Source organism: Sorghum bicolor, chromosome 7, assembly GCF_000003195.3.
Source record: "Sorghum bicolor cultivar BTx623 chromosome 7, Sorghum_bicolor_NCBIv3, whole genome shotgun sequence".
Taxonomy (NCBI): Eukaryota; Viridiplantae; Streptophyta; class Magnoliopsida; order Poales; family Poaceae; genus Sorghum; species Sorghum bicolor.
Window position 1 is genome coordinate 57,240,321 of NC_012876.2, and position 24,960 is coordinate 57,265,280.

Below are 24,960 nucleotides of genomic sequence, written 5' to 3' on the forward strand. Positions count from 1 at the left end.
ATCTTCCAAATTAAGCATTTAGTAGGAACTACTCCATATTGTATCATAGAAGTGCATATAGATTGTACCAATACATTTTATGCATTTGCACAGAATTTTTATGTCATATATACAATTTAGTGCATAAATTTTCTACAAAAGATTGTATATAAATTATGGCCTTAATATTTTCTACACGTGATCTCATGTTCCATTTTTTGTTTTTGTTTTTATAGGCATTTTTTATTGAGTTCGTAGAAGTTTTGTATATGTGTATGTTTTACACATAAACTTATGTTATATTAACTTATGCACGTAATTTGAGAGTATAAGTTTGCCTTATACTAATTTATTTATGCACAACTTAGGAGTATTAGTTTGTGTTTATAATTATGTACATACTTTTGAGAGTATAATTTTTTTACAAACAATTATAGAATTTGTTTTTGCTTTTTTCCTTAATTTTGGTATTCTCTTATCCGATGCAATCAACAGATAAGCTGAAAACTTTATAAAAACTTAGAGCATCTCCAACAGTTTACCATTTACACTTGCTACCTTTGTTTTATTGGCAAAACTTGAAATTTGATGCTCCAACAGTTTGCCAAATCACTTGCTATCTTTTAGCAACTTGGCAAATATCCTCTGTACACGCGCATATTTGCACGTCCTGTTCGACTTGCCATCCGGTTCGCAGAAGGCGTGGGTGAGGCCGCGCGGCAGCTTTTTTTATTGGACAAGACCAGTGTGCAGAGATGTTTCGTCGTTCACTCATGATGCAACAGGACGGGTGCCTGTACTAGTACCATCTTGGAGGCTTGCAGTTCGGGCCTTGTTTAGTTTCTTCCTGAAATTTTTTCGCGATACTGTAGCAGTTTCGTTTGTTTGTGGTAATTATTGTCCAATCATAGACTAACTAGACTTAAAAGATTTATCTCGTAAATTTCGATCAAACTGTGCAATTATTTTTCATTTTGTTTATATTTAATACTTCATGCATGTGTCTAAAAATTCGATGTGACAGGAAATTTTGAAAAGTTTTTGGATTTTGGGTAAAAGTAAACAAGGCCTCGGCCCTGTGTACTCCAGCACATGGTCACAGTGATCACTGTAGCTACTCGTACTAGTCCTAGCTGGAGGCCTCTTGTAGCTGCTTGTAGCCACGACAATGCAACGCCTGACAAACAGGTGCCCACGCGCGGCCGGCAGCTTTTGTGGCAGAAATGGTGTGATGTGGACCTCCTTTTCTATTTTACCAAGCCAAAATGACAAACTGTTGGAGATATAAAATTATTTTACTTGTCATTTGTTTTAGCAACTTGCCAAACCACAAGATTTGCCAAGTGGAATTTGGCAAACTGTTGGAGATGCTCTTAGCCGTGTGCATTCACAGAGGCCAGATCACTTCCTTTTTCAAAAAGGAGGGAGGTACCCCCATGGCGAGTCATCGTAAATACTCCTGTATTTTGGTTCTTTAGATATTTAGATAAAGGATAAATATTCGGCTTCATCTATTCAAAGATAGAATCAGACAAAAAATTACAGGACATCTAAAGAAAAAAAGGTTCTACTGTACAGCCTACAACTGCAAGCACGGAAAAGGGAAACAGTCATTGACTAAATAAAACCAACATATTTGTGCATAAACCAACCATTGGAACTAAAGGAAGCTAAAGCCGACGTCTCTAGGCGAGTTGCTGCCGAAGTTAGGAGATCTTTAAGATCTTCATGCCGCTGCAATATTGCCCATTGTCGTAGCCAATGAGTTTCTCGGAAGAGTACCTGCAAAAGAGATTTAGGTTTGCATTTATCAAAAACTATTTCATTCCTTGTTAGCCATATTGTCCACAGTAAGGCTGATGCTGCTGTTAATAACGATGAATTAAATTTTTTACTACCCAACTTTGACCAATTTTCAAACAAATCATTGATGCTAAGTGGAGGTGAGATCCCAAAAAGTAAATGTATGGAACGCCACAAAAACTTAGCATAATAACAACCGAAAAAAGGTGTTGAATTGACTCTGGAAGATGGCAGAAACCACAACATTTGTCTCCATGCCAATTTCTCCTAGCTAAGTTATCCTTTGTTAGAGTAACACCCCATTTTAAGTACCACATGAAAATTTTAATTTTCATTGGTAGCTTTGTTTGCCAAATATCTTGTGAGACACGTTCCCCATTGTTAATTAAAGCATCATACATTGATTTGACTGTAAAGATTCCCAAGGACTTTAAACCCCAAATAAAAACATCTCTTTCCTGCATTAAGTTTAAGTGTTGTAGAGAAGCCAAAATACGCCGCCAGTTATCTAAGTTTCTGCCCACTAGATTCCTCCTGAAGGAGACGTTTAAGTTGGCAGAACTCAAAATAGTTGCAATAGAATCTTGCTTCCTTCTTACGATATTAAACAATGCAGGGAATTTATCTTTTAGAGGTTTGTTACCCAGCCAAGTATCAACCCAAAATCTGGTTTGGGACCCATCTTTTACATTAAAATGTCCAAGTTCTAAAAAAGCGTCTTTCACTTTCATTAGACTTTTCCAAAAATGCGAGTCCATCGGTTTTTTTTCACAACTTACTATGGTCTTATTCTTAATATACTTGTTCCGTAACAACTCTTGCCATAAACCATCCTCATTTAATAACTTGAACAGCTATTTACTAAGCAAACATTTGTTTTGAATTTCTAAGTTTTGGATTCCTAGCCCTCCTTGATCTCTAGGCTGGCACATAATTTTCCATTTGACTAATCGGTATTTTCTTTTGTGTTGATCATTCTGCCAGTAAAAACGAGACCTAAAATAATCCAATTTCTCCAACACACCCTTTGATAGTTCAAAAAAGACATTATAAACATCGGTAGACTTGACAGCACCGAATTTATGAGAACTAATCGACCACCAATTGTTAGTATTTTACCTTTCCACCCGCTAAGTCTTTTTTCAATGCGTTCCTCGATAGATTTTCAGTCTTTATTGTGCAGCTTCCTGTAATGCATAGGAAGTCCCAAGTATCTAAACGGGTATTTTTCCAACACACACCCAAAAAGTTACGAATAGAACACTTCGTGATCTTTTGCTCTACCGAAACAAAAAACTTCACTTTTATGAAAGTTTATCTTTAAGCCAGATAGTTGTTCAAACGTGCTTAATAATAGCTTTATATTGACAACTTTCTCAACATCATGGCTCATAAATATCACTGTGTCATCCGCATAGGATGGATAAACCATCTTGGATGAGATGTGGGATAACACCTTCTACTTGGTCTGCATCTTTTGCTCTAGCAATTAGTATGGCCAACATGTCCACCATTATATTAAATAGTATTGGCGACATGGGGTTACCTTGCCTTAAGTCTTTTTTAGTCTGAAAATAAGGTCCTAACTGGTCATTACTATATAACAATGTATGATAATAAAAATTATGTACGTAGAAAGGCTAAAAAGGAGGGAGTAGAAAATAGATAATGACATCAGCTTCAAATAGAAAACAGTGGGAATGTCAGGTTTTTGTATCTCGGAATGTTTGGATCATTGGCTTTGTTTTTTTAAGATCATTAGTTTTTTTTTTGAATTACACAAATATAGACGTAGACGCTTATAACACACACATGTATGTACATTCATCTCTATAAATATATGCACGTAAAATCTATCTTTATAAGCGCATCCAAAAGACTGTACTGACACATATCGAAATTGACGTATTTTTTATTCAACACAGATTGGCTATGTCAAAAAAAAAAAAAAAGAAAGTTTGCTGATTCTCTTGCCTCGAAGAAAACGGGCCATGGCCCATGGCGTCACGGTGTCGGCCCAAGCCCAAAAACTCGAATGGTTGCATTTCTTATGTCACGAAGATAGGAAATTCCGTCACGCCTCGCCCTCTCCGCCCCCGACCAGGATCGTCGACTCGCCCGGCTCCGGCGATCTCCTCCTCCTCCTCCTCCGCCGCCGCCCGCGGTCTGGCCGAGATGGGGAGCACTCCCTCTATGCTCACCCAATATGACATCGAGGAGGTCCAGGACCATTGTGACCACGCATGTGAGTCGCTAACTCTGACGCCTAATTCGCTCCCCTGATCTGGTCTAGTCTGATCTAATCTGATGCACCGCGGCTATGGGCGTTAGTCTCGCAGCAGGAGATAGTTTCGCTGTACCACCGCTTCTGCCAGCTCGACCGCAACGGAGGTGGCTTCGTCTCCGCTGACGAATTCATGTCGGTCCCTGAGTTCGCCGTAAATCCCCTCTCCCAGGTACGGTCCCCACTCCCCACCTACCGCTGAATTCTCACCCACTCTCCTCCATTTCGAAAATATCCTCGGATTTGCGGAGTATGCTAATGGCTAGAGACCATGCTACGTTGAGGGTTTTGGCTGGAGCAAGTGAATTGTGTGATCAAGGAGGTGTTGTTCCCTGATAATTTGTAATTGAAAGTTGCTTTGTTCTATACATCAGAGGCTCCTGAGGATGCTGGATGGGCTCAACTTCAAGGAGTTTGTAGCATTTTTGTCGGCTTTTAGCCCCCGCACAAGCCTGCAGCAAAAGATTGAATGTAGGTATTATATTCTTATTCAAATTCTCCATTATTTGTCAATATGTAGTGTGGATGTTCTTTCAAATCCTTTTTTGTGTCTGATTATGCTATTTCCTCTCCAGTTATTTTCAAGGTTTATGATACTGACTGCAACGGGAAGGTTGCTTTTGATGACATCTTGAGCATCTTGCGAGATCTCACAGGTTCATTTATGACAGAGCAACAGAGACAGGTTTGTACTCTGGATTTCTGGTTCCTTCTTGTGTTATGAAACGACATAGCAAACACAAATTAATAATCTTGACTTGATTCCATCAGCTTCTTGAATGACTGGAATACTGGATATACTACATATTTTCACATAATGCTTTTAGCCAGTGATTAATTAGTCGTGTTATTCATGCGTGCACTCCTTGCGTGGGCATGAACTGCTAGATAGTTTCAGCTGAAAAGTTATCTCAGTAAAACATAATGCCGTTTGCAAGGAGTTTGTCTGCAAATTATCTCTTTCTTTCTCCCCAGAAAAAGGTACTATTGCCACCATGCGGCAGGATATATAGTTCCCAAGAGTTACGATTTCTTAATTGGGCACAGTAGCTTTAAAAGACATTCATTATTCTACCTATTTGTGTGATAGTAATGTAACATATATTTTAGTCATGCTGGTATTGTCCCCATGCCCTATCCGCGCATTACCATTAGTCTTTTCTGGATATGCTCACTTGACTTATTGTGCATTGCAGAAAGTCTTGACTCATGTGTTAGAAGAAGCTGGGTACACAAAAGATTCGCATTTCACACTCCCAGACTTTATGAAGGTAAGCTAGTTCCCCCTTTAACAGCTAAATTTACTCAGTCATAAACGTATTGTCACCACTCATAATCTACTTCAGGCATAATTTTTTTTACTTTCTTGGTATCAGAAGCTACTATATATCATTTTAACTGATTTAAATGAAAGTATGTTCATAAGTTTGTGGCAGTTTAAAGCTAAATCTAGTTGTGAATTGTGATACTATTCCTTACACTCAGTCATGAACACCAAGTGTTATGACAACTTAGCAAGTATTGGAACACATGTTGATTAAAATCTGTCATTCGAAGGGGCAAATTTTCTATGGAAGAGCTTTATTATTTGTAAAACTGTGAAAATCAATATGGCAGTCCACAAAGTACATATTAAAGCATTAGGAGGGTTCAGAATATTTTCTGAATAAAGATCTCCATGTTGGATTGTTGGTACCTATTTTTTTATCGAATACAATGCTGATGGCTTACAATGTCTAAACAAGTGACAGTTATCTTCTCAAATGTACATTTTTCAGACAAGTTTCAAATCTTCTGATCCAGTTGCTGCTGCTTGCATAATATCGAATCAATGAATGAAATGCTTTTGTTATGTCATCTGATGTCTGCAAATACCTTTATAATCAAATTTAGGCATTATCATCTGCCCCTGCCATTGTCCATTAACTTATCTTTGCCAAATATTCACACCACGTGCTCAATTGCACATTATGCATTGTTATGCAGTATATCAAACAATGAACAGTGTGAGCATGTGACTCTATGTGAAGGAGAATATAATTGGTGGAATATTTGATATATTGCATTGGGCCTCGTGGACTGATTATATAGGGTACATAGGAGTATAGGACTAACACCTTAAGTGGGTACACAATATGGTACTATTCCTATCTATAACTCTTATAATCCTAAACCCCACTAAACTATTTCTCTAAACATGCAAGCTATCCACCTAAGCAATGCACTACCATATTCAATTAAAATCCACTAAGTAAAACCTCAATAACTATTTATCTCAACATGCAATGCACTACCACATATACAATTAAAATCCAATAGCACACATGACAGCTGTAGTGTCCATGTCAGCAAAACAAATAAGTATAGCCCACATCATCATACTACATAATCTATTAATCCGCAATTCCCGCAGCAACGCGCGGGGTATGCTCCTAGTTTACTCTAACAGTATGATAAGGCTAGTCCAGACGAATTGCTTATTATATTCTGAAATACATGAAGCAATTATTTATGTTGTAAATGCAATTTCTTTGTTTTGATATACCTTGGAAATTCTATGATATTCAGTTATAAAGTTATGACTCATCAATGTAACCACTGCACATCTGTATTACACTATTTCAGCTGGAAGGAAACATCTTTTTTTTCCTTGACAAACTTGGTATTCATTTTCAGATTATTGGCAATTCTGAGCTCAAGATGGAGGTTGAAGTTCCTATTGACTAAAAGCCTAATAAGTACCATCTAGTTGTACCATGATGCTGTTGCTCAGACTGTATGTTCATTTATGTTAAATTAAGTCGATGGTATATTTATATCCTTGTAACTCAAATCATGATCAGAGATGTAATGAAGGAAACATATGTACCTGCTATTTGGAGTTTTAGTTCACTTGCACTTGTACTCCTTAACGCTTGTTATATGTCATGTGATCTTCAAGATACCCTTAATGATCTAAGGTTCACTACCAAAATATGTCAAAAAATCAGATGATCAAGGCATCATGAGTGTCTGAGTTTAGGGTTCTTAATACTTCTGTATACTAGTACTAGTTAGTACTCCTGCCATTCCAAATTGTAGGTTATTCTGGCTTTTCTAGATACATAGCTATTGCCATGCACCTAGATATACATTTGTAAAAGTTATGCATCTAGAAAAGCCAAAATAACTTAGAATTCGGAACGGAGTATCCTGGAAAAGGATATAAGCTATATTGTTTATTGTTAGGATTACCTTTTCACATCTCAGATGCCTGATTTTTTTTGTTATTGTTGAAGCGACATGTAATTTTGTCATTGTTTGGCTATAGAAAAAAATGTTTATTCTCTTGTAAGTTGTCCTTTTAATTGTACTAGTCGTCTTTTGTGAGTTGTTTCCTCAAACTTTCCAAAAATTCAGGCACCTGAAATATAGCTTGGAAGACCCTATTCATTCGGCCAGGATGATTGATCAGTGCAAGGAGCTTCTTGGTTGCTTATTATCAGACATGCAGGACAGCATGAGTCGATAATACCGAGTTGCATTTGTGTCTGTCTTGGCCAACTTGAGGAAACCCTAAAAAATGATACTCTCATTCAAGAAAAATGGCTAGATTCTAGATGGAGAATGATTTTCAGATAACTTAGTTTGAGGAAAAATTCAGATAGTTTGAGAAAAAAGTTTCAGATAACTGCCAGGTCCACATCCCAAAAATAAATCACACCTTCCTGTCTTTGTCTCTCTTAAGATGAGGCGTCCATTGCTTCCTCTATTAATAGACATTATCCTGATTACCTGCAAGTTCCTCCTCCCATGCAGGAAGGGAAGGCAGAGCCATTGGAGTTTAGCTAGGGAGGATCGTTAGCTCGTTGGTGCCAATCTTGGTGAGTTTGCTCTAACTACTGTAATTTCCTTATACCTTTCCCAATCGTTGGAAATGATGACCTCAAACAATTTGTACTTAGTTGTTGCCAAAATCTCTTTTTCTTTTGTTAAAACTGATCACACAACCTCTTGTGTAACTGAACAATGTTGACATACAATCTATATCGTAATTCTTAGTTAGCATGTGCTCTAACTTTTGCATGTTACGGTCCTTCACTGGATACTCAATTTCAGCTATTTGGTTCTGATGTACTGTATTGGTTGGCCCTTGGTTCTTGGCAGCACCATTTCATCTCAGATTATTTCCCTTTTCATCTGCTTGTCTGGCTAATTGTGCATTTATATATATTATATTATATCCTGATCCACCATGTTGTTTGGTTGTTCCACATAGTTTCTGAGTTAGTTTTGTATTGGCGGGTTGGTCTGCTGGCTAAAATGATCGATGATGCTGTTAGTGAACAAATCTTAGACCATGAGATTTTCATTGTATGGGCAAGTAGTTCAACATGACCAGTTGGTTTTTCCCTTTCTGAATTATGCTTTATTGATTTCATTTTCCCTTGTAAAATAAATTATGAGAATCAAACATGCTGCTGGCGTTATACCTTTCTCTGCTTGTCATTGAAGGATAATATAATTTTTTTTCTTGAACGCGCAGGAGAGCTACACATCATTAATATTAAATGGAAAAAGGGAGTGGGTCTAAGAAGACCCACACAAACTTGGTAGGGCATGGTTCTTACAAGAGTGCTTGTCAGAAAAACAGAACTACAATCAGTGGCCTATAAGAACCACAACCTGGCCTCGTTCCTAAACACAAATGGTGTCTAATCAGTGCTGAAGTTTGTACTTTGTAAATTATTAGTATCATAGGAATAACTGCATGAAAACATTAAAATGATGCTATATTGAAGTAAGAGTAAAGATAAACTGGAAACTGGGATCAAGATTAAGGGCCTACATTTATGTTGAATTGACACATATTGTTTTCATACATGATTTGTGATCTTTAGCATTTGAAGTGATTTTAGAAGTCCTAGTTACAATTGGTTCAAGCTTCAAGAAATGTTATGTTGGAAATATTGTCAAACTTCTGCAGCTCCATTGAAATGTGAATAGTATGTGGCCATGTAAGGAGATTAGTTAAAGAAATGAAATGCTTGTGGCTTCATGAGAAACTTATAGTTGCAACACACTGCATGGGATACTGAACAAGGGGTATATAAGATACCTATATAATACATTGTACAACATCGGTGATACATGCCTTCCTGTACTGAAGTTAGTAATACTGTTTTTTTTTCCAGAACAGTTTACCTTTCTAGAACATATAATTTTCTGGAAGACTTTTGTTGTTCTTCTCTGCTCATATGTCCAGTTATCAACCAACTAGAGATAATACATGTGTCTATTTATGACATATTCTAGTGTCTGTTTGTTGAGAATATTGATTTAATAAGCTCCTTGTAAGAAGTCATACATAGAATTAGTCAACTCATATTTTATTCTAGTTTTCTGGTGAACTCATGCATAGGATTAGTCAACTCATCTTTTTATCCTAGTTTTCTGGTAGTGTTTTTTTCAGGACACTGATCGATGCATGTTTAAGTGGTACAGATCTGAGATCTGACAGATGGATTCAGATTTTCATCTTAAGGCAAATGACAAGCATTGAATACCAATCAGAGCCTTTTACCAAGATGGCAGAAAATGATACTAGTCAGTTACAGAGAGCCATATTCGCCCAGTACATTATGATGAAAAAGTTATTCATGGAATTAGAAGTAGAAAGAGAAGCTTCAGCAACTGCTGCAAGCGCAGCCATGTCAATGATTCAAAAGCTTCAAAAAGAGAAGGACGCAGAGAGAATGGAAGCATGGCAGTACAAGAGAATAGCTGAGGAAAAGATCAAGCACACTAACAGAGCACTGGAGATTCTAAAGGAGGTCATGGAGCTGAAAGAATTGGAGATCTCGTATCTGAGGAACCAACTGCAGGTGTATAAACACAAGCTATCGGATGCTGGCATTGATGATTCTGACATTGCAGATGAGACAATAGATAGTGATAAATCTTTGTTTGGAAGCAAGAACATGGAGAATCTTTGTCATAAAATCAAAAGAAATTTCTCTCTGCCAACTTTACAGTTGAATAAACTATATACTGATATGGACATGAAGAAAAATAGTGGAATACAATCAGCAAGGAGCAGGCTGAGTGATGACAGTTGGGAGCAGATTTCAAGAAATGTTATGCCTTTCGAGCCCAAGGAAAGCTTCTCAACAGATTTGGACGGTAGAGGAAAGCATGGTGAAGAACCACATTCTCCAAGCAATGGTGTTTTACATGACTCTCAGACTTCAGATGAGCCCCCGTGTTCTTCCTCGTTTTCAGTGGTGAGTCATCAGGCCAGGGAAAATATGGAATGCACAGTAAACCATGATCAACTCAAGGATTCTTGTGTAGGTGATTCTCGGACTTTGGATGAGCCTCTGTGTTCTTCCTCGCTCTCACTGGTGAGTTATCAGGCAGATATATGCAGTGATGGTGCAGTTCAGGCCAGGGAAGATATGGAATGCACAGTAAACCATGGTCAACTCAAGGATTCTTGTGTACGTGACTCTCAGACTTTGGATGAGCCTCCGTGTTCTTCCTCATGCTCAGTGGTGAGTCATCAGGCAGATATATGCAGTGATGGAGCAGTTCAGGCCAGGGAAGGTATGGAATGCACAGTAAATCATGATAAACTCAAGGATTCTTGTGTAGGTACTGAAATGGGTGAACCAGTTGTTCATCCTTTAAGTGATCCACTCCAAATTCCAGAAAGAAGCAATACGACAACTGATTCCTCATGTACTGAAAGTGAAATAATGACAGAAGAATCTCAACTGTCTCCCACGGTTGTTACCAAAGGGCGAGGGCCACGTAATCTGTCCAGGTTCGCGGCAACAAGAAAAATTGGATCGATGAATAATGTCGATAGACATGTCCGTCGAAGCTCCGGAACTTACACACCACGAGCTGGTGTTGAGAGAACCAGATCAAGGCTGAAGCGTGTGCAAAGTGAAAAGATGGTTGAGCTAAGTGACCCTAGGACTAACAAGGAACAGATCATAATGCTGAAGGAGGTATATGAGCAGCTTGGTATGATAGAATCACATATGAGACCTTCTGATTCCCAGGAAAGCCCCCGAAATGACACATCATTAGATTCTGTTATGGAGGTATTTATTTTAAGCCTACTTTATGGGAATTGTTTTAGATAAATTACATCACCCTAAGTGCAATATCATCATAATTAATGTTTTGATCATTGAACGAACTAAGTTGATCATCATTTTTTAATGTTATAATCAGCAGTACATATAGTATTTCCGAGTATGAGCATAAACTATTTCAGTGATCCTAGCACGTCTCTGTGCTGCACTGCTGCTTTTTGGACTTTGTAGACTTCACTATAAACTGTTGAATGTTATGCCATGCACCTTCTGAAGTCAAATGATTCAGATTATGTTCTCCTCTAGTAAAGTTTTGTGTTGATTGCCACTGTTTAATCTGTCTGTGCCCATGTAGAACAAAAAAAAAGTAAAGGAGAAATAAGACATGAAGTAGTAAGCACGGAGAGAATTCTGTGCCTACACAGTGGCATTTGCTTTCTTTTTCCTCCTCTAATAATGCAAAAACTTTTGCAACAGGCAGCTCTATCGTTTTCCATATAGCTGGGTCAGGCTGTGCCATCTGAAGCATGCCTTGAGGCTATGTGCCGCAATTCAAGTGTTGGAATTTAGAAGCACAAGATTGTATAGTTCACATTTTTAAGACAGTGCAAAACAATGATTAGACATCTCCATCAACACAGTACGGTGAAAACTGGGGTATTTGCTATGTGCTCAGCACGCTGTAATCTGATCCTGTGCAGAACATGCATATGTACATAATGTGGGCTGCAGTTGTACCAGTTATGTATGTACATGAAGCCAAGTAGACCAGCGAAGACAGAAGGGGGCTATGCTGCAAGCAACCTTTGCTGCATTTAGGTTTCATTTGCAGAGACTGGTGGCATGACGCCATCTCATGCTCCTGGCTGTAAACAAGTGTTTCTTGACAACCAGTTAGATCTCGTTCTTGACAAACAAGAGCACCTGGAGGCATTAGAAAAAAGCGCCCAAGAGACCACCGAACAATGTCAGCCCGACACCATTCCCTAAGGAACGTTGCTTGATGCTCGCAAAAAAAAAAGGAACATTACTTGAACTTCTATATGTGGGTTCGAGGAATACTGGAATGAGATTGGTTTGTTCCAGAAGTTTTTTCAGCCCGTTTTGTCACTGCCTCTTAACCTCAGAATTTCTATGCGTGGCCTAGCCACTTGCACAAGGTAGCTAGCCCTATGCTGTCTGGAAGGCATCATCGGTGGAATCCGAATGCCCAATGTAGCCACCAAGCTGGAACATTACTATGAACAACGAAAATGCTTGTCTTCATTCGATTTATACTTGTCCAACTGCTGGCTTTGCCTCCAACATCCAGCTGGTCCTCGAATTCTTCAGGTACATTCCAAACAGTCCATTTCATCGGTGTTTCATGTGGACAGTGGACAAATTATAGTTCGCTATGTGAGGAGGTGAGACCTGGGCCGGTCCGAGAATCCAGGGTCGAATCGTACTCGTTCGTACCCGAGTATTAGGTTATTTGTGAAGGCGAACAGAAAACATTCTCAAATTATAGCCATTCAAACTTTCTTGGAGAGTCAATCTTTGTAGTATTATCTATTTGATATCATAAAACCTTTATAATTCTTTTTATAATTTTGGTCAAACTTGAGATACTTTGACTCTCTAAGAAATTTGAAATGATTTATAATTTGGAATGGATGAGTACATAATTAATAAGGCAAAAAAGTGAATCGATTGGACTTGGATTAGTCACATGGCGATTGACCCAATTGCGTTTAGCCTGTAGATCACCTAAAAACTGCCAGAAAAAAGTTTATCAGATCAGTTAGGGCCCGTTTGTTTAGAGTAGGATGTCACCGGGAACTAATGAAAAGTTATGTAAAATTAACTAACGATTCCAGTCGGATTTTTTCTTGGGGTTCATTACGGAGGAAGCGAACAGGCTCTTAACTGGCTCTGGTGTTTCAAAAAAAAAAAAGTTAACTGGCTCTGGTAAATTTGCACGGTCCGTCGGTGAGTGATGGAATTGAAGTACAGTTGACCGCTGTTCTGTGTGATGGGCACACACACACGATGACACGATGCTTGTGTGCAACGCTCATGTCATGGGCAGCTGGCCGCTAACACGGCACGAGCAACCGCCAACAGCGAACCGGCAAGACTTGCAGCTCTGGAGAACGGGTCGTGACATGCTGTGAGGCTACTATCAATTACACGTAACGCACCACGTACTCTGAAAATCTGCTGGATTTCGAGAGTTTAGTACTAGTGTTCGACGGGGACCAAATCGACTGACATCATGGGTTAAGCTTAAGATCATAATGGTTCCCGTGATGGGGCGCCATGAAGAGCAAAGGTTATATGCTCCATCAAGATCCCAAATGTGTAGTACCGTCAGGTACTCGAAGTTTCAGAACAGGTCCAGGGCGGCTGCTCTGCTTTGAGATGTCAAAATCTGCAGGCCAGCCAAATTGCTCCCTCCAGCCGCCATACAGTTCAGAGCATGGCTTCGCTTGTAGTTGTAGTTGCCGCACTAATTGAATGAACATTTTCTGGTGCTAGTTAGGGGGGTTACTAGTGATGACAACTGTTACTAATAATTTTGACGGCAAAAATCTGTTGGGGGTTGATCGGATCTGTCATAAAGTTGTGCCCAACCAACCGCCCATGCTGTCGCAGGAAAGTGGTCGTGGTCGCGGTCGCTGCATATTTTTTGGCTTATTTAGCTTAGAATGTTCATGGAATCAGATCATAAGGAAAAGGAAATATTTTTTCCCTTCTTTTTTCCCCATTTGCATTTCAGCTAGTGAACAAAAAAGTATGAACTGTCTGAAGCAAAGCAAGCATGTCAAAGAATAAAATGAGAATAAACACAGGAGGCAGATTTTGACCACAGAAAGAGATGACTAGGAATAGGTCTGCCAAACCTGAAATGTAGCATTCTCTTCTCTAATCTCTAAATGGTGCCTCTCAAGGTCCACTGCGGCTGGCTACAACAGGCTAGTGATATCAGCACTTGCACTTGGTCAACTCCTGTTGAACAGCACTACAAATTTGCAAACAAACTGGGTGCACATTTGTCCCCCGCTATCCTCATCACTTACATGTATGGTATGAGTATGAGCAAAAAAAAATGAAAAAGAGGGGGAATGTCACGGTCCGTGTTTCAGATTGATGTGCTGGCTGCACAGTCAACCAACCATTCGTATTATGAGGGATCTTGAACTAAAACCAGTCATGGCATTCAGATACGAGCTGCTTTCGGACCATAATCAAGTGACAACTGAAACGGATTCAAATTTATTGAGTCGTCAGAGAGCCAGTGCTGCATCTGCATCTGCATCTGCATCTGTTAACATGCCACGTACGTTTCCCGTTTTTGTTTCCCCCCCGACAATAGTGACATGTAGTATTTCATTTCATTCATCCCGTTTCGTACTACTTTCGTGTTCCCGTGAACCACGGGGCCTTCCATTGTAGACCAGGTAAAGTCCACGGGGCGGCCTTCCAGCGTGCCCGGGGGCACTCAACATTTGACCTCCTTCAATTCCTTCGGTCAAGTCCCGGGTCCGGTCAAGAAGTAGTACATCAGCGCTTCAGTTCGTTCGTAATCTGCACGCCGCGTCATACATTTTGCGTTCTGCAACTGCCGGATTCGGCATACCGACTGCACAGTTGCTCGCTATCGTTTTTAGTCTAGGCGTCTAGCAACGATTGTTTCTATATATAGGACGATGGTTCTTTTTTAATAACAGTATAAAATGATGGTTTTTCACAAACCTGGAACTTTTGCTGTGTGTATACGCCGGCATTGGGTCCGGTCTCGAAAGTCAAACCCCTCCACAAGTGACAAATGTGCAGGTGTGATCGATCGATCGTCCGCACGCATAGGCCGTACGAAAACGGACGTGGTAGTTCAGAGTCTGGTACCGGCCGCACGGGCTCGTCAGAGTTACATTGCAGCAGGCAGTGAGCTCCTTGTTTCTTGCTCCGTTTCGGAGCCCCTCGCTCTCGCTCTCTCGTCTCGCCTGCTCATTTGGCACGCTCGTGTTGACCTGTCCCGAGCCCAACCAATCTGCCGCCGCCGCCGCATCAGCCATCGTTCTCTCCTCGCTCGGCTGTGCAGCCTGTGGGAGTTCTTTAAAACCCCCCTCGGCTTTCCACCCTTGTGCAGCTAGCTGCTAGCGCCCTCGACGACGACGACGCCGCCTCTCTGCCCCTCTCTCAGACTCCGCAATGGCCAGGCCGCGCAAGAACGCCGGTACCGACGAGGATAATCCTAACGCCGCCACGGGCGTCAGCGTCACCGGGAAGCCGCCGAAGCTGAAGCGGGTGCGGAGGAAGGGCGAGCCGCGGGAGAGCAGCACCCCGTCCCAGCGCAGCTCCGCGTACCGCGGCGTCACACGGTAACCACCATGCAAACCCCCGATTGCAATGCTCCGACACATTGTTTCCTCGATCCGTTGTGCTCGTCGATCAAATGTCACTAACCCAACCGAACCGGCCGGCGGCGGCGGCGCCAGGCACCGGTGGACGGGGCGGTTCGAGGCGCACCTGTGGGACAAGGACGCCCGCAATGGCTCCCGGAACAAGAAAGGCAAGCAAGGTACCCCCCATCATCGCTTCACCCCAATATTCCCCTCTACCTTCCTTACGGTTTCGTTTCGCGATCGCGACTGACCTCCGTGCTTGCCTGCGCGTGGTTCCTCTCTGCTGCCGTCGTCCTGCGATCGGCCGGCCCGGTTGGCGCACGCACTACGAACTGCAGTTTATCTCGGTGAGCAGAGCAGAGCTCCCTCCTTTCTCGCCGGCTCCATCCAATCCATGGGGTCGTTCCGCTTTGTCGTTTGCTCAACTGAACCTCCTTTTTCTCCTCGGCGTTTGATTTGCAGGTGCGTACGACGACGAGGAAGCGGCGGCGCGCGCGCACGACCTGGCGGCGCTCAAGTACTGGGGCCCCGCCACCGTCCTCAACTTCCCGGTACGCTCGGCTCTCTTCGATCAAGTTTTCAGCGAAAACCGCAGCAGCCGGGTTGGACTCTGACCGAACCGAGACCCCGTGCGTGTGCGTCCAAATTGCAATCAAATCTCTCTGCTGGCTGCTGCAGCTGTGCGGCTACGACGAGGAGCTGAGGGAGATGGAGGCGCAGCCCAGGGAGGAGTACATCGGGTCGCTGCGTCGGCGGAGCAGCGGCTTCTCGCGAGGGGTGTCCAAGTACAGGGGCGTTGCCAGGTTCGTTCAGTGCACCCCCATCCATCCCAGCCGCCGCCAAGTTTACCCTCAACATCTCATCGGAAATCCTCGGTCGATGCACGGGGCTGTTCAGTTCTCAACAAATTTTACAAAGTTTTCAAGATTTTCAGTCACATCAAATTTTATGGCACATATATAAGCATTAAATATAGATAAAAAATAACTAATTACATATAATTTATGAGATGATTTTTTTAAGTTTTTTATAATTAAACAATAATTATCAAATACAAATGAAAATACTAAAAAAACAACATTAACTCTGCAGGCATCATCACAACGGGCGATGGGAGGCGAGGATCGGGCGCGTGCTGGGCAACAAGTACCTCTACCTCGGCACTTTCGGTATGTATCGTACCATCTCATCTACTGGTCTAGAATATATTCCTATCATGTGAGTCAGCATGGGTTATCCAGAAGACAGCCATCTGGTGTGTCGTTACTAGCATCGTGTCATTCATCTTCTGAACCATATATAGAGGAAATAAACATCATTTGCTTTTGAGAGAGAAAAATAAAATATAGAACTTTTTGATGTGCTACTAGTAACTTTTCGCCGTCCACGCATTCTGAAACTCTGCTGGTGTGTTACCGGTTGGTCTCAAGTCAAAAGGTACGAATACGATCATCAAGGAGGACGTGTCCATAATAACCCTAATCGGATCTCCGAACATGTGGTTTGATTGAAGTGGGTCTATATGGTTCACTTTAATCACGAATCAGCCATTACTTCTGGCTTTTCTTTTGGATCCTTCACGTTAGCAGTGGCGGACCCAGGAATTAGGAGCAGGGTATGCCCATGATAAATTTTTTTTACATAAACGACACAAAATGTTTAGATCTGCTTAGATAAAAGATACATGTAGTTCAAATGCATTGCATATCTATAAATTTTATTTTGCAATTGAAAATGACATTTAATAGAACCAACAAAGGGAAAAGGAAAGGGATTTGAGTTTTATTACCTAGTCCAAGCAAAGGGGGCGTCATGACCGACGGGCCGCGTGGCGGTGCGGGGACGCCCGATGCCGGGGAGCGGAGCGGACGAAGCAGCAGCGCGGGGACGCCGGCAACGCGAGCGTCCGCACAGACCGCAGCGCCTGCTTGCGCGTCAGTGGCGAATCGCGAGCGGCGGCGAGCGGTCGAGGGTTGCGGAAGTGCCTGCCTGCGCGTCAGTGCGCGGCTGCCCTACCCCTACGGACTAGGCCTGATGGTTTTGGGATTTCGGGGAAGTAGGGAAGTGAGTGGAAAGGTTAGATGAGTCATGGACCGTCTGGATTCGCGTGGCTTATGGGGCTGCTTTTGAGTTAGAGGTGAATTACTGAATAAAATGACCTAGAAACAAAGAGAAACGTAGTTTTAACACCTTATGTATATTATACATGTATATATCTCAAATATCTATTAATTTTTTTTTCCAAAAATGTAGGGTATGCCTGGGAATACCCGGGCACAACGGTAGGTCCGTCCATGCACGTTAGGTTTTGTTTTGTCCTAAATTTTAGTTGCTCCTAAATAGTTTAGTCTATTTTAGTCACTCTGAAGTGGCTACAAATGACTAAAGGTCATTTAGTCCCGTTTAGTCATATAGACTCATAGTGTTTAGGTAAAAAATGACTAAATGAGACTAAATTTAGGAGCTCCTAGGTGAACCAAACACCCTCTTATTAAACAAACAAACACGCCAATAAATCAATATAAAATTCTCACAAACAGAAACATTTGATGATCAATTCAACGACTTGAATCATCACTGACAATAATAACAATTGGGTCTTGCTTCTAAATTATATGTTTTTGTCATTACGATGAAAATCAACATGTATGCTCTAAACTACCCATCACTTTCATTATCAAAGTAATCCTCTATATCTGCATGTAAATCACCACTATTATTGTAGTGCAATGTTATAGTAATCCCATTGCCCACTAAGAGGTGATGAGGCATTGATTTTTTTAAACGAAATACTTAAATAAATAAATAAAATTTAAGACAAGAGAAAAAATATTTCCAAATCCCTTAACCACAAGAGAAGATAGAAGTGACATAGCTCAAGCTAGGATTAGTGCAAAAGAAAATTATGAATACGTGCGGAAAAGGACTGTAAGTATGGTAATCAAGGTTTGATTAGCTGTGGTCATAGATTTATTTATAGACTTTTAGTACTTATTATGCCTCTCGGTTGTTATAAGTACTACTGTAACCAGAGTTTGTCAAGGAAGTACTATTTTACTGCTAAATTTAAGTACTCCTTCCATACTCGTGGTGACAGCAACGCAAGAGGAGGCGGCGGTGGCGTACGACATCGCCGCTATAGAGCACCGTGGCCTCAACGCGGTCACCAACTTCGACATCAGCCACTACGTCAATCACTGGCATCGACACTGCCACGGCCCCTCCGACGACAGCCTCGGCGTGGTGGTGGACGACGTCGCCGCGTTCCAGCTACCAGATGACCTGCCCGAGTGCCCGGCGGCCGCCATCGGCGTCGAGGAGACCACGGGCGGCGACGCGGAATTCCACAACGGCGAGGAGGGCTACCTGCAGCACCACACCAGCGGACCCTTCGGCGCGCAGCAGCAGCTTCCTGACGAGACGGGAGCGCTAGCGGCTCATCAAATGGCGCCAAATTCGTCGGCGCTCGACATGGTGTTGCAGTCTCCCAAGTTCAAGGAGCTGATGGAGCAGGTCTCCGCGGCGGCGGCGGCGGTGGCCTCCGAGAGCAGCATCGGCGGCAGCATGAGCAGCAGCTCGCCGTCGCCGTCTTTGTCCTCGTTCTCGCCTTCGCCTCTGCAGCTGCCATCGCCGTCGTCTTTGTCCTCGTTCTCGCCTTCGTCGCCTCTGCAGCAGCCATCGCCGCCGCTGCAGCAGCCTGAGTTCGTCGAAGGAGCGCCGGCGGCTCGGTGCAGCTTCCCGGACGACGTGCAGACGTTCTTCGATTTCGAGAACGAGAGCGACATGAGCTTCATGTACGCGGAGGTTGACACGTTCCTCTTCGGGGACCTGGGCGCGTACGCGGCGCCGATATTCCACTTCGACCTAGACGTGTGATCTGGATCGGACGGCTGGCGTTTAAAGACGCCGCGAGCAATTTTTTTAAACGGCTTCATAATTTTTGTTTATGATGATGACATGACTACTACCAAGGTTTACTTGGAAGAGGTAGGATTAGTTGACTATTCTCGCCCCTGTTTCAAATAGCTAGAATGGGGAAATATGTTTCTCTTTTTTTTTTCATTTTTTTCCACCGAAAGGTCAAAGGTGTACACGTCCAAATGAAGGAACAATAACTAATCAACATTAATAATATGTAAAAGTATATATGGGACATGCTATACTCAGAAAAATTTCCTTTTTGCCGTTGATGCATATAGTCTTTGTTGTGTGCAAAACATCTACAGTATTCCGATCGGACTTGGTAATGCACTAATGTTATCTTCAACCTCCGTATTGCTCCCCCTTGTTTCTCTCTCCCACTCGTCTCACAAAATCACAAAACCTCTTGGATGATGCCGTGCTCTTTTTCGTGGCTTTTAATTTTTGATGAAGGGTAAATAAATTTGTTTTTGAAGGTTAGGGTAAATAAATTTACAGAGGTGTTTGGTTTGAAGCAGTGGCGGAGTCCGGTATTTGGCAAGCTTTGGCCACCGCCATACCTAAAGTTTATAAAAAAAATACTATATATATATATGTATTATATACAAGTAAATACATATGAAATACATATGTCAATATGTTATACAAGCTAGTACGTTGGTTCTTTTACAAATTTTGCCACACCTAAATTTTTTTTCTGCCTCCGCCACTGGTTTGAAGAACAATCTTATCTTAGATAAGGAGGTATATCATGATTTCATTCCTGAAATTTGATAGGACGACCCTGCCCGCATCAACTAGGCGCCATCCATCCACGGCCCGGCTCCGGTTGCACCGCAGCCGCCAGCAAGGTCACCGCGGCTCTGAGGGAAGCCGAGGGGCCGCGTCGCCCCCAGGGAGGCCGCGGTACCAGCAGCAGTCACCGCCTAAAAATGTCGTTCCCACACTCACGCAAGGTCTCTTGGGACGCCGCCGTGGTCGAAGTAGGACAAAGCTTGCAGCCTCAACCTGCAGGACCAATCCACCCTGTTGATCTATCAAGTGGCCTGGTCGCTACCGCAAGATCTCCGGCAGCGCGCCGCCGATTCAGGTCGGTAATGCTCAACCAAACTCCACCTCGAGGGTGCTCATCAATGGCCTGCAAGGTCTGAGATTCCACCATGCCAGGGGAGTTCGCCAAGGCGATCCTCTATCGCTAATGCTTTTTATCCTCGCCATGGACCCCTTGCAGCGTATGCTTGAGCTAGCAACCCAGAATGGCGCTATATCCCCGCTACCCTCGACCATTGCTAGATGGAGAGCTTCCCTGTATGCGGACGATGCGGCCATCTTCTTAAACCCTACAAAGGATGACATTGCTGCAACTCAAGTGGTTCTCCAAGCTTTTGGCAACATCTCCGGACTCCACATTAATATGGACAAGAGCTCCGTCCACCCGATCAGATGTGAAGACATAGACCTTGATCATGTCCTTGGGTCTTTCACCGGGATCAGAGGCACCTTCCCTTGTCGCTACCTCGGACTTCAGCTACACACGCGTGCACTGTGGAAGGTTCACATACAGCCACTCATCGAACGAATTGGGCAGAGACTTCCCGGATGGAAAGGGAAGTGGCTCAACAGAGCTGGACGCCTTACCTTAGTCCAGTCCGTCCTCTCGGCTATGCCTACCTATCACCTAACGGTATTCCTGTTACCTGTTTGGGCCCGCAAAAGCATAGACAAGATCAGAAGAGGAGAACGCCAACGGGAGACATTGTCTCGTCAACTAGCCAACAGTAACTAGACCTAAGGACCTCGAGGGGCTCAAGGTACCGGACCTCGAGAAATTCAGCAGGGCACTGCGGCTGAGATGGCTATGGCAAGAATGGGTGGACACCTCCAAGCCGTGGGTGGGAATGGCGGTCCCCTGCAACGATCTTGATCGGGCTCTGTTCATGGCATCGACTAGAGTTACCATTGGGGATGGCCGAAAGGCACGATTCTAGCACGATAGCTGGCTTGATGGCGAGGCCCCAAAATTCCTAGCACCCAACCTTTTTGAGGTCATCAGGTTCAAGAACAGGAACGTGCACTTTGAGCTCCGGAACAACGTCTAGATCGCTGCACTGAGGGGGCGAATCCACCTACCAGCAGGTGGAAGAATTCATCTCGCTATGGATCAGGATACAACAGGTTCACCTAATGCCGGGCACTCCCGACACCATCATCTGGAGATGGACAGCTAGTGGTGTTTATTCCACCAGATCAGCATATAGGATCCAATTTTCTGGGTTCTATAGAGCTTTCAGAGGAGACCTCATATGGAAAGCGCACACAGAGAACAAATGCAAGGTTTTTGCATGGATCATGGCACGGGAAAAATCTCTCACGGCAGATAATCTACAGAAGAAGGGTTGGCCCCACCAAGAGCGTTGCACCTTGTGCAATGGATCCCTGAAAAAATGCCTTCACCTCGCCCTGCTATGCCCATTCTCTAGACTAGTGTGGGAGCAGATTCTTCGGTGGGAGAACTTTGATACCGGCCAAGTACTACCGACAACTGAACCAGCCTATCTCCTCACTTGGTGGGAGAAAGCACAATCTAGGATAGACAAAAATGACAGGAGGCGCTTCAATGGACTAGTCATCTACACCATCTGGAACGTCTAGAAAGAAAGGAACAGGAGAATTTTCTCCAACTCGCCTGAGACGGCGCTGCAGGTGGCTGCGAGAACAAAAGAAGGAGGAGGGCCCAAATTTGGAGCGTATAATCGTTTTTAGTGTTATTGTATTTTGTTTCTCAATCCCCCAGATCAAGGTTGGGTGGAGGGGGAACTGCTGTACATAAACTCCTTTTTCAATCTTAATTGAGAGGCAGAGCTTTTAAAAAAAAATTATCTCTTGGATAGATTGGCTGGTGGCTTATTTCCTTCTTGCAGTGTTGTGCTGGCCTGCCGTCTGCCACCTCTTCGTCGATGGCTTAGAGTGCGAGGTTTGCAACGCCGGGATCCCACCATGGGGCGGCGCGTGAGCTCACCCGTCAGCGTCAAGGCAAACTGAACCAGTCTCCGCCCATCGTGTCCCGCTCGTGAAAAAAATTGTTCCAGTTTGTCGGTGATGGGTTCGACTGCAGAAATTTTCCTCCGGCGGCAAACTGAACCTGGTTTCAGGCTTTCAGCAGGCGTAGTTTTGGTGGGGGTTCAGTAGTTCTTGTGCATCTGATTCTAGCTGTCATTTTGCTGTGTTTGGAAGTTTTAGTTGATTTGTTGATGATCGTCCAGGTTTTCGGCGTGGAAGATGAATCGGCATGGATCAAAGGGCCTGGATTGTAACTCTGAATGCTGATGTTCTTTTATCTCTGTTAATCTGAATAAAGTTGGCTAATCCCGTGTGATCACTGATTAGTGTTTAGTTTGTTTGAAGTTGCCTGATGCTAAGCTTGTAGTTCCAGTTTGCTGAAGATGATGCATATATGATACTCCTATATCTTTTGCTTGTTTTGTTCTGTTTGTGCTGAAGCAATGGTTTCGTAAGAAACCAAGGTAATGAAACTATGAAGTTCAGTTCACTCCAAGCATCCTGTGTAAACCGATGTATGGGAGGAATGGGGATATTAGATTTGGAGACTCAGAACCTTTGTTTACTTAGTAAATGGTTATTCAAGCTTTTCAATGAGGAGGGTCTATGTCGAAGACAGGTGTATCACAGTTAGAAAAACGTCCAGGGGATTCCCACTTTTGGTATGGGCTAATGAGTGTAAAAGATTTGTTGCTACAGTTTGGTAAGTTTAAAGTTAACAATGGGCAACAAACCAGATTTTTGGAGGACATGTGGATTGATCAACAACCATTAATGTGCTGATTTTCAGAACTGTACAGAATTGTAAGGGAAAGAGGGGTATCAGTAGCAAGTGTTTTAAATTCAACACCACTGAATATCTCTTTTAGGAGAGGATTAGCAGGGGAACGACTAAATGAGTGGCTAAAGCTAGTCTCTTTAGTTATTCCAGTAAGCCTAAATAATGACAAGGACAGCTTCATTTGGCAAATAAAAAAGAATGGAGTTTTCTCTACGCAGTCATTATATAGGGAGATAATGAAAAGAGAGAAGATTTCAGGAAATGAAGTGTTCTGGAAAGCAAAGTTACCCCTGAAAATTAAAATTTTCCTTTGGTACTTAAAGAAAGGGGTGATTTAAACAAAGGATAATTTAATTAAGAGAAGATGGAAAGGAGATGCTAGGTGTAGCTTTTGTGGGTTAGATGAAAATATCCAACATCTTTTCTTTGATTATCGGATAGCTAGGTCAGTTTGGAATACGTTGTTCATCACCTTTAACTTTCAACCACCAAAGAGCATTACTCACATGTTCAGATCTTGGTTACGGAGATTCGCTCCTAGACTTAGAAATCAAATAATAGTGGGGGTTGCTGCCATTTATTGGGTATTATGGTCGAATAGAAACGATGCAGTATTCCAAAATCAAACTACTAATTCTTGCTTGCAGGTACTTTTTAGGGGGACTTTTTGGATCAGACAATGGTCCATGTTGTCTAAAGAGGAAGAGGGAAGAAATATGAAGGAGGGCTGCAGGCGTCTAGAAGGCCTGGCGCTGCAAGTTTTTGGTTCTAATTGGTGGAGGAACCAAAAAAGGATAGAAAAGTAAAGTCCATGTGTGATAACTTTTGGTGATTAGAGGTGCTTGATTTTGGTTTCTATCCTGCTATCTGGTGCCATGGGGTGGCTGTTAGTAGTAGAACCGCTGGGAGATTGCTGAGGTGCTTACTGGGTTCTATCTTGTGGTACGGAACATGGTACTTTCATGTGGTTTTGTAGCTTTGTAGCTGCTGTGAGTTTTTTTTGACGTATTTCAGGTGATCAAGGGTTAGTATTCCCCTTGCTGTGTTGGGGAGATCTTGTTTAGTTGGTTTAGTGGTCGTGTTGGTCCGATTATCAGATGTGGGGCTTAACTCCCTTTCTTGTAATGTCAAGTTTTAAGCATTCATTTGTGAATGTGAAGGCTGGAATTCTTTATTCCGTTATCTAAAAAAAAGTTTGGGTAGGATTGTTTTGGAGTACTCTGTTTTTTTATAAAAGAAGATCGAATTGATCAATTTAATTTCTGATGAGTTCTCTTTAGTGTTTACCGACTGCAGATTTGCTACTGGTAGTAGTTTCCACACTGATGGTAACTTGGTAGTAGTTTCGGTTAGGTTTACATAGTTCTCGTGCATCTGATGGTAACTTTATCTTCTGGCTGAGTTTGACACTGCTGTTGACTGACTTTTAAGATGACATGCTGGGGGTTCACATACTTTAAATGGCCTGAATCTAGAACAGTGAATGTTGATAGTTTCATCTGCTGATCTGAAGAGACACCTTGACTGTTCATTTAAGGTATGGGCTGATGCGATAAAAGTAGTTAGTAATCTTGCAATATGTCTGATTACAGTCATTACAGACCAGATTGCGCCAGCAGATTGCTAGTCTGTATTGCTAGCTATTTTCCCTTGCTTTGT

At 42.6% G+C, this 24,960-nt stretch overlaps 3 protein-coding genes across 5 annotated transcripts; all 3 read left to right on the forward strand.

The window, feature by feature from the left end:
• On the forward strand, positions 3,844-7,031 carry LOC8080614 (calcineurin subunit B). The gene is made up of 6 exons (XM_002444382.2): positions 3,844-4,027; positions 4,114-4,238; positions 4,441-4,537; positions 4,642-4,751; positions 5,263-5,337; positions 6,743-7,031. Exons 1-6 carry the CDS (start codon positions 3,958-3,960, stop codon positions 6,791-6,793), a joined length of 528 nt encoding a protein of 175 aa, XP_002444427.1. The 5' UTR covers positions 3,844-3,957; the 3' UTR covers positions 6,794-7,031.
• On the forward strand, positions 7,183-12,422 carry LOC8077855. Of its 3 annotated transcripts, XM_021465323.1 has the most exons (4): positions 7,183-7,929; positions 8,592-8,658; positions 9,551-11,157; positions 11,629-12,422. In XM_021465323.1, the coding sequence occupies exons 3-4, from the start codon at positions 9,595-9,597 to the stop codon at positions 11,650-11,652; spliced, it is 1,587 nt and encodes a 528-aa protein (XP_021320998.1). In that variant the 5' UTR covers positions 7,183-7,929; positions 8,592-8,658; positions 9,551-9,594; the 3' UTR covers positions 11,653-12,422. The 3 variants fall into 3 exon arrangements, with proteins under 3 accessions (XP_021320998.1, XP_021320997.1, XP_021320996.1); XM_021465322.1 differs by having other exon boundaries at positions 7,183-8,658; XM_021465321.1 differs by having other exon boundaries at positions 8,592-11,157.
• On the forward strand, positions 15,058-19,733 carry LOC8077856 (AP2-like ethylene-responsive transcription factor AIL5). The gene is made up of 7 exons (XM_021464462.1): positions 15,058-15,515; positions 15,633-15,715; positions 15,878-15,886; positions 16,002-16,090; positions 16,218-16,342; positions 16,632-16,708; positions 18,637-19,733. The coding sequence occupies exons 1-7, from the start codon at positions 15,346-15,348 to the stop codon at positions 19,413-19,415; spliced, it is 1,332 nt and encodes a 443-aa protein (XP_021320137.1). The 5' UTR covers positions 15,058-15,345; the 3' UTR covers positions 19,416-19,733.